The following is a 9,711-nucleotide window of genomic DNA, read 5'->3' as shown; positions in this document are numbered from 1 at the left end:
AGAATAAAATCACTTCATTTATTTCCAAAAGTGTAGAGGTGGGGAAGCAACATAATAAAAATTAAGGTCAGTTCCCTATGGATCCATTCTGCCTCAGGGGAGGGGCAGTGGCTCTTTGGGCCGGCCTGTTCTCAGTGGGAGGGCTTCAGGCAGTCTGATCCCCTGTTGCCATGGCAACCCTCAGGTCCATCACCAGTCAGAGCTGGTCCCTCCTGCCCCACCCTCCCCTGGAGCTATCTACGGTTAGTGGGTTAATTTCCAGATGCAGCCGCTCTGAACCCTCCCAGTGGCCGCCAGGTTCCCCACCCTCTCACTTTCCTGTCCCCTCAGCTGTCTGGCCTTCGGCCCCAACCCCTCTTTGTCCCATTGGGTACCCCCACCCCTACCAAGTCCCCGGCTTCTCTGGGTCACCCTCCTCTGGGACTCCTTCCCTCTGTCTCCTGACAGTCAGGGCCACGGAGGCCTCAGTAAGTGAGCCCAGCCCAGCCCACTGTGGGGCCTGGGAAGGCTGCAGAGGGGCTGGGGATGGGAACAGGCAGATCATCCCAAGGCCCAGTCCCACTGCCACCCCCGGCAGAACGCATCCTGTAGCAAAAGGTTAAAAAACTTCTAAAAGACACAAGAGCGTGATGGACCGGGAAGGAGCGTGTCCACGTGGGCAGCCCCAACGTGGGGAGGCGCTGTGATGAGCTTCTGGGCTCCAGTGCCCACTCGCAACCTGGAGGGCCTAAGTCCGCACCAGCCAAGTGGCCAGGGACTGGCTGGCACTGCCTGGCAGTAACGGAGCACTCTGGGGGGACAATCCGATTGCTCCAGAATCTTGGGTCTCCCAACCAGAACAAACATCTGAGCCTACAGGCCGGCTCACCCCTGACCTGGCCATTGCTTCTGCTGAGCTCTTCTGTGGCCCTGCCCCCCTGGACCCGAGGTCACAGGCTCTGGACTTGGGAGGCGGCAGGATGGAACTGCTGAGCCCTGGGTCAGAGGGCTCCGCTGGGGCCAGGACGTTTCCCTGGGTCTGGAGGCCTGAGCTGGCTGCAACACGGGCGAAGGGAGCCTGGCATCAGGGCCAGGGCCCTGGACATCTGAAGAGAAAGTGGGGCCTGCAGGGGCGCCGCCAGTACCGACCCAGCAGTGGGAGGGAGACCCGGGGAATCCAGCACACCATCACCCCACAGAAGGGCAGAGGGTGGGTGGCTGTCCAAGGCAGTGGGGCCATCCTGCAGGCTCAGGGAGCCGTCCCACCTGCCAGCTGGGACCCAGCCCTGCGGATCTCAAGAGCAGGGAGAAAAGAGGGTGGTGTGAAGCCTGGAGGCCAGGCTGCAGGGGCTAACAGGCCGCACCTGTGCGAGTCTGGTCTGGCTGACGCTTCAGGACGGGGTGGAGGCGGGGCAGGACCCAGGAGGGAGGGTGTCAGAGGGAGGCGTGAACGCCTCGAAACCAGACAGCGAGAGAGGAAAGGCCGAGCCTCAAGTCTGTGGGCCACGCACCACAGCCTCCTGACGCCCCTCTGAACAGAACCCCGCCCTCCCCTTCAGCCACCACCCCCGCCTGCTCCCCCCCACTGTCCCCGTGGGCGCCCAGAGGGCTGCAGCTTCATTTGTGGAGGTAGGCGTCCAGCCACAGCTGCCCAGACTTCCTCAGGGACCTGGGAAGAGGAGGAAACGGACAGTCAGGGAGCAGGTCGACGGGGCCGAGGGGCCAGGGAGCCCAGGGAGTCAGGGTCTGCCGGCGTGGGGGCCTCCTCTCAGCTCTTCATCAGGAGCCCAGGGACCCCTGGGGAGGGACCTCGTCCAACCCAGACAGAGGCCAGGCAGTCCCTAGCGACAGAGGGGCCAGGTGGGGGCACCCGTGCCAGCAGGGCCCCTCTGGTCTCCACCTCGGGCGGTCCCATGACCACGTGCCTCCCAATCCTCTCCCTGTCCCCTGGGGACCTGGGGGGTCCCCGACCCCTGTGCCCGCCCGCCTTACCCGATGATGTCTTGCAGGGCCCGAAGCAGCGGCTTCTCCTGGTACTCAATGCCGTGCTTGGCGCACAGGGACCTCACCAGGGGGGCGATCTTGTGCAGGTTGTGCCGGGGCATGGTGGGGAAAAGGCTGGGGAGAGCACGGGGGCAGGCGTGAGGGCTGGCCCACCGTCTCCACCGCCCAGACGGAGGCTGGCCAGGCCCGGGAGACCCTGTCTGGCTCTCCCTGCGTGCCCGCAGGATGGCTGGCCTGCAGCAGGAAAGGGCTGGGCCTCGGGCTTCCTGTCAATAAAGGGACCAGTCGCCCGTCCTGCCAGGCTCACGGATCTAGGAGGATGCCAGGCCCCATGTGCAGGGGTGGGCGCCTCTGTGATCACGTGGCCCAGGGAACAAGAACCCAGGCCTCAAGGGGGCTGGCGGGTGGTGGTGGGGCGGAGATACAGTCTAGGGTCGTTGGGGGAAAGACAGACAGAAGGAGCCCCCACCTGCTGCCCTCTGCCAGGTGAAGCTGGTGGTAACTGGCCTCCACTGCATGCCCTCCCCCCTCCCCCCTTCCCTGCCCACGCCTGTGCTCACTGGTGCTCGATCTGGAAGTTGAGGTGCCCACTGAACCAGTCATTGAAGAAGGACTGCTCCACGTTGCAGGTGGCTGCCAGCTGTTGGGGAGAAGCGGGGTGAGTGGCTGGGAGCAGAAGCACAAAGGGACCCCTCTCCTTTCTGCAAGGCCCAGCCTTCCCTGGGTCTCACCACCCTGCCCCGATTCCCACTGGTCCCTCCAGAAGCTCCCAGCCACCCCCTCCTGCCTGGCCCTGGCCCTCCCAGTGGAAGGACACCGGCAGCCCCAGGGAAGGGCAGGACAGCGCAGGGCCTAGGGGGCAGCCACGCTCCTGGGGACGTGGACCGGGGCTCCATGGGGCCCCCCTGGCAGCCAGCGCTGGCCGCCCTCACCTGGCTGCTGAACCAGTCGCGGTAGGGCTCTCGGTCAATCTCCATGACGATGTGATTCATCTGTGTGACCCACACAAACCAGTGGCTCTCCAGGAACCTGGAAGGGGGCTCGGCTCAGTGTGCAGCCTGGCGGCTCAGGCTCCACAGGGTCCGGGGAATCGGTGGGAACCGAGTGTGTCTCCCAACCCCAAACGGGGCAAGGTGGGTACAAGTGGAGGGGGTTGAGTGAAGCCCCTTGATGAGGGGCCCGGGCAGAAAGTGGGACCTCTGAGGCTTTCCTCGGCCGGGAGGGGCCTCACATCAAACCCCCATCAGCACCAGTGCTTGGGGGCCGAGGGGCTAGTAGCCAGCAAAACTCAGGCACCTGATGAAGTTGAGGAAAAGGATGGATCCCAGGACACCATAGAAAGGGATGTAGGTGATGAAGAAACGGGTGTAGTAGCTGATGGCCCAGGCCAAGTCCTGCGGAGAGAAACACAGACGTGGGAGTATCTTGCCCTCCTGGGCACGGGGTCCCAACCATAGGTGTGTACACAGCAAGCCCAGCTCACCGCTGAGTGAAAGCGGCCAAGAAACCCTACGGGCCTCCAGGAAGCTGGACACTGGGTCCAGCTAAGGATCCGAGGCCTGCCAGAGGAGGGTGTATACGACAGTCTTTATGTCTAGGAGAAGGCTGAGCAGCTTTAGCAACATGGAGGGGCTACCGGCTCTCCATCTAGGGAAACCCGCAGGGATGAGGACTAGCACCCTGGTCCTGGGGATTCTGGAGGCATACCACAACGTGCACACGCCCCCGACACCTGCAGGCTCAGAGACTGCTCGTTGGCACCCGGGGGTCCTTACTCCAGCACGGCAAAGGCCAGGACACTGTCCATCACCCACCTCAGGACCCTCCCAGCAGCCTAACAGTGCTGGCCCTCTCCCCACACCCACGTCTCCTCCCAGCCCCTCTTCCGTTCTGCTCTCTCTTCCTGGGCAAGCACCCCCCTACTCCCCCAGCTGCCTCCACGGCCCTGCAACTGTGGCAACCGGAGTGAACTGTCTTAGCTCCAAGCCCACTCTGTCCACCCCTGCTAAGCCCTCCCGTTCCACCCAGAGTAGCCACAGGGACTGGCGACCACTCTGCTCAGCCACCCTGCCCCAGCTTGTTCCCACCTCAGGGCCTTTGCACTGACTGTTTCCACCCCAGCATCACTTCTCCCCCTCGGCAGGATAGCGATGAGAGCACAGGTTCCGCCCTGTTCTCTGTGTGTGCTAAGTCTCTTCAGTTGTGTCCAGCTCTTTGCAACCCTATAGACTGAATAGCCCACCAGGCTCCTCTGTCCATAGGATTCTCCGGGCCAGAATACCGACATGGATTGCCACGGCCTCCTCCAGGGGATCTTCAGGACCCCGGGATCAAACCCGTGTCTGTCTCCTGCATTCTTTACCACTAGTGCCCCTTGTGGCTATTCTGTGTAGCTTGTAAGTAATTTTCTGAGCTGTGCCTCTGATCCTCCGTCTTCAGTATGGGAAAAGAATATCCCCCCGAGGTTCTACAGGCCTGAAGGTGTGGCAACAATAAGCAGAGCTTGCAAGTCTGAGCTCCACTCTGGTCCCGGCACCAGTTTGCTGCCATAGAGACCTTCGACATGCAAGCTGGATCATACCACTGCCATCCCCAAAGCCATCACGAGCCTCCTGCCCTGTCGGGGGATAAAAGACAAAATCCAGCCTCCCAGTGGGATGCACGGGTCCCTCACATGCCTGTCCACCGTCCTGGCCTTGCCTGCAGCCTGTCACGTCTCCCACACAGCCATGCCGTGCTGTGTCTAGCTGGATCTGCCCGGAGGCTCCTCCCCTTATCTGCTCAGCAAACGTCCTTCATCAGAGCTCTGTTCGGTTATCTCCACAAGCATTCAGTGAACACCTTCCCTGTGTCACAGGGGCTGAGTTAGGTGCTGGAGGCAAACGGGAGTGCTTGAGAACCCCTTGTCTGGAAGGACAGACTTTAGACAGAGATCCCTTCCATAGCATATGGAAGGGGACACAGTCACAGGGGTGATGGCAGCATGGCATACGGTCCCAACCCTGTCCTGATTTAGAAAGACTCCCATCAGGAGGTGGTGCCCGAGCCGGGCTGGGATATAGTGAAGGTTGGCCAAGCAAAGAACAGGAGGATGGATGTTTGCAGAAATGACAATGCGAAGAGAAGTCCAGAGAGGCGAGCAGGCAGGGGCTGTGTTTACATGTAGATTACATGCTCCATATACTCCAGCCCAAACGCTCCAGGTGGGGGCAAGAGGCGGTGGCCAGGTCACATCCGCTTGGGGGAGACTGGCCTCTATTTTGGCGGCAAGGAAGAAGACCCACTGTGCTTTAAACGACAAGAATGTGGTTCCATTCCAGTCATAAAAACAGGTCCCTGCCAACTGAAGGTGAGGAGGTTCGGTTATTCCAGGAGCTCAGGGATGAAATGAGGGAGGCCCAATCCAGGACCCCCGGCCCTGCCAAGAGGGCACCAGTCTCCAGGACTCTAGTAGGCGGGGGCAGTTCTGTGCAGAGACTGCTTGGTCATGGTGAACCCAGGCTGGTCCCCGGTGTCGGTGTCATCAGCTGGGGGGGGAAGGAGTGGGAAGAGTGGCTGGGGAGGGGACTGAAGGGCCAGCAGTGGGCAGACGGCAAGACCTCAGGACTGAGGTGCTCTTTAAGGGTAGGTGTGCGACTAAGAAGTCGCTCAGTCATGTCCAACTCTTTTCGACTCCATGGACTATAGCCCGCCAGGCTCCTCTGTCCATGGGATTCTCCAGGCAAGAATACTGGAGTGGGTTGCCATTCCCTTCTCCGTGGGATCTTCCTGATCCGGGGATCGAACCTGAGTCTCCCGCACGGCAAGCAGATCCTTTACCATCTGAGCCACCAGGGGAGCCTTAAGGGGTGGGGGAAACCAGTACTTTAAGTTCTGTTTCTACTTTTCATCACGTTCATTTTATTTCCTTTTCTGTGTGTCTGCAGTGCAGCAGTATGTACACATATATTAATGGAGGTGTGTGCTTATTAACTGTGGTGCAAAATGATACAGGACCATGAGCCACTGGTGTCAGGGGTGAAGGGGCAAAGGAAGTGCAGGGAGACAGAGGTGGAGGAGAACCAGTAGAGGCTGGACTTGGAAGCTGGCAGGGAGAATTTCAAGGAGTGGATAGTGGGATCAGATGCAGCGGACCTCCAGGAAGTTGAGGCCTGGGGACAGCCCCAAGATGTAGCCACTGGCAATGCTGGTTGGCCTTTGGAGCTGGACAGTTCTCAGCAGTGTGGGGGGTAGGGGTTGGGGGAGCTGTCCCAGGCATGGCATGGTGCCCACGAGGGGGCAGGTACACTCCATCCTCCCTGAGTTGTGACAATCAAAAATGTCTCCCTGGACTTCCCTGGCGGCTTAAGTGGTTAAGACTCTGTGCCCGGGTTCGATCCCTCATCAGGAAACTAAGATCCTGCATGCTGTGAGGTGCGGCCAAAAAAACCCCCAAATTCTCCCCGATGCTGCCAGTGGCTCAACAGAATTGCTCCCACTGAGGACCACCACCCCAGGTCACAGCTGCATGTGGCACCTAAGCTCACAGTTACCATGAATCAGAAAACCACAGCACGGGGCAGGCCTCTGCCATGCGGGCCTCTGAGGGGTGCACTTTCGTCTGGCACTAAGCCTGGTACAGTCAGCTACTGCTGTGCAGTAGAAGCCCAAGCTTGAACCCTACTCCGTGGCAAGAGAGCCCTGCCCCCAAGGGCCTGATCAGATGTTCCTGGCTGGGCCACCTGAGCTGGTTCAGGTATAAAGTCTGATTCCCTTTCCCACTGTGCCTATTTCATGCTTTGTCCTTCAGGGAACACACACAGTGAAAATTTTAAAAAAAGGGATTAAATATTCATGTCAGGCATCTGCCATGAAAGCAGATTAGAGTGTCCCGAGCAGCCAGGGCTCAACAGTCACCACAGGGGCAGGAGAGATGGGTTCCAATTCCCACCCCCTCACTGACCCAGAAACTCCTTCCCTCCAGCCCAGATGCGCCTTAATGGCCAGACACGGCTGCCCTGATAGCTCAGCTGGTAAAGAATCCACCTGCAATGCAGGAGACCCCGGGTCGATTCCTGGGTCAGGAAGATCCACTGGAGAAGGGATAGGCTACCCACTCCAGTATTCTTGGGCTTCCCTTGTGGCTCAGCTGGTAAAGAATCCTCCTGCAATGCGGGAGACCTGGGTTCGATCCCTGGGTTGGGAAGATCCCTTGGAGAAGGGAAAGGCTACCTACTCCAGTATTCTGGCCTGGAGAATAGTCCATGGGGCTGCAAAAAGTCAGACACGACTGAATGACTTTCACCGTGGGTGGCAGTGCCTAACTGTTCCTGGAGCACAGTGGGTACTGATAAAAAGCATGCCCTACAAGCGTGTAGTACAGGTTTTACCAGCACAGGGCTGGCAAGGACTTCCAAATCCCTCCTCTTCCCCGAACAACCCCAACCTGCTCCAGAGTTCCAGGCTGGCCCTCTTAGCAGAATCAACAGGCACCTCTGCCAATAACACCAAGGGAAGCGTGTAAGACAAAGTACTTCGAAGTCCTTCAATTGCTATACAAACACGAGGGCCTGTTACTGAGAGAGCAGTGTCTAGGGTATGGGACGGGGGTGAGTCCAGGCGGTGGCCCTGGAAGGTTCTCATGCCTGATCCACCCCTTGGTGTCACCTTGGGCAAGCCCCAAACTCTCAGAGTTTCAGTATCTTACGAACCTGGGTTTTATAAAACAAAAAAAGACCAGCGATACCGACTAAGTGTCCGCTTGGTCTGGAAGGCACGGGTCTTGCCCCTGTCCCTATCCCAGTCCCAGTAAACCCTGTTCTGCCAAAAGCAGGTTCTGCCCAGGGCGACCACCTCCCCCAGGGCCTCCCATCACGAGCATATTGTCCTCTTCCGAGAACCACACCTGCGTGTCTACATCAAGCCAAGGACTGTTCCTCTCCAGGGTCCCCTTCTCTCTCTGGAGTGATGGGCGGGGTCGTGTCCCCTAAAATGACTCTTCATCCCCGGGACCTCACAGTGGGACCTTATTTGGAGACAGTGTCATTAGTGAAGATGCGGTCGCTAGGGAGGGCCCTAATCCATGACTGGTGTCCTAAGACAGAGGGGAAACCCGGAGGCAGAAACACCCACAGAGAAGACGTTGGCCATCCATGTGTCAGAGACAGAGGCCGGCCCAAACCATTTCTCACAGCCCCCAGAAGGGCCAACCCTGCAGACTCCTTGACCTTGGACTCTAGTCTCCAGAGCTGTGAGACAATGTGATCCTGTCGTTTAACAGAAGTGCCTGCGGCACGTTCTCACGCAGATTGAGCAAACTAAGCGCCAGGCTGCTCTCCATCTACCAACCGGAGAGCAGTGTGACCTGGTCCACTGGCTCTTAGGGGCCTCACGGGGATTCAGGAGGGTACTGGCTGGAGCCTTGGATGCGTGGACTGCGTGTGACTCATCACTCGGCCTTCAGGAAGTTTCTGAAGGGCTCTGCCAAGGCAGGGGCTCTCCCCGTGGACGCCCTGCATGGCGGGATCTTTTGGGCTGGGGTGCTATGGCCTCGCTGGCTCCTGATGGCCTCAGAACAAGTCCCTTCCTGAGAGTGACAAGGCAGTCACCCCGGGAGGAGATGCCCAGGGACGTGGGCCGATCCAGGGTCTAGTCGCCCTCCTCCCCACACTCCTGGGTCCCCTGGACTCACCACCCAGTCCTTGCGAACAATCATGGTCATGATGATCTGGTACTGGAAGTACAAAGGGATGAGCAGCGGCGGCCCAACTGCAAGAGAGAGACAGGAGACGGGCTTGGAGCGGCCTGTCCCACCCGGCGGGGCTGGAAGATGCGGAGGAACCAGGGGGCAGAAGCCAGGATGTGGTGCCAGCTCTGTAGCTCCCGGGCAGAGGAGACCGGAACCCTGGCGCCCTGAGAAGGGGGCTGGGAGTGCCCGCTGGCACCCTGCCCAGGAAGCCCGAGCGTGGCATCTGGGTGTCTGGGCCAGTGTCCCTTCTGTGTATCATGGGCCATGATGGGTTTGTGGCTGTTGTTGCTCTGACAGCTTTGGTGTCACTTTCTGGGTCTGGAAGGGTGTCAGGTGGGAGTGGGGATGGATGGCCACATTGGGGTGGGAAGGAGGTAGGGGTTGTGGGGCACCCCGGCACTCACTCAGGAAGAAGTACTCATGCTGGTGGTTGTAAGGCAGGTATTTCAGCTTCTTCTTGCCGTACTGAGGAGAGAAGCAGAAACTGTGAGCCCTCAGCGCCCCTCGGACCCCCGCCTCCCATGCTCTCCTCCACCTGCTCTGCAGTCCCTGTCCCTTCCTCCCGCCCAGGGGGGCTTTCTGTCCCTCTGCACCCTGGGCCCCTCTCGGCTGCTGATTGCTCTGGCCAACACTTCCTCGGCCCTCGCTGGGCGCACCAATCCCAAGCTGGCCTCTCAGCTCAGGCGCTCCTCTATGACCTGGTGCTTCCAAAGCTGAAGCTCGGGGTCAAGTCACTGCCCACGGCCACACAAGAAGTGGGCTGGCCGGGATTTGAATCCAAGAAAGCGGACTCAGAGCCCATGAGACAGGCAGCAGATCAATGTTTGCTGAATGAATGCACCACGGAACAAGGAACTAGGGGTGGGGGGATGTGTAGAGGCACTCGGAGCTCCCTGGCCAGCTTGTACCCCTTTGGAGAGAGAAAAGCTCCTGGGTCCTCCTGAGGAGCTCCCTGGAGCCCTCAGTGGCTGGGATAACCCAGGTAAGGACTTGGGAAATTG

At 59.6% G+C, this 9,711-nt stretch overlaps 1 protein-coding gene across 1 annotated transcript in view; it reads right to left on the bottom strand.

Annotated features, from left to right (window-relative positions):
• Window positions 1–9,711, bottom strand: part of FADS2 (fatty acid desaturase 2) — a 37,752-nt gene continuing 28,041 nt past the window's right edge. Inside the window, exons 6-12 of the mRNA XM_018043056.1 lie at window positions 9,115–9,175; window positions 8,654–8,730; window positions 3,280–3,377; window positions 2,916–3,012; window positions 2,544–2,623; window positions 1,972–2,097; window positions 1–1,648 (exon numbers count right to left, since the gene is read on the bottom strand). Of these exons, the coding sequence (XP_017898545.1) occupies window positions 1,597–1,648; window positions 1,972–2,097; window positions 2,544–2,623; window positions 2,916–3,012; window positions 3,280–3,377; window positions 8,654–8,730; window positions 9,115–9,175 (591 nt within the window). The 3' untranslated portion in view covers window positions 1–1,596. The remainder of the gene's footprint in view (window positions 1,649–1,971; window positions 2,098–2,543; window positions 2,624–2,915; window positions 3,013–3,279; window positions 3,378–8,653; window positions 8,731–9,114; window positions 9,176–9,711) is intronic.

The sequence above is a fragment of the Capra hircus genome, chromosome 29 (genome assembly GCF_001704415.2).
Source record: "Capra hircus breed San Clemente chromosome 29, ASM170441v1, whole genome shotgun sequence".
NCBI classification, from domain to species: domain Eukaryota; kingdom Metazoa; phylum Chordata; class Mammalia; order Artiodactyla; family Bovidae; genus Capra; species Capra hircus.
This window is presented reverse-complemented; position numbering and strand designations above follow the sequence as displayed.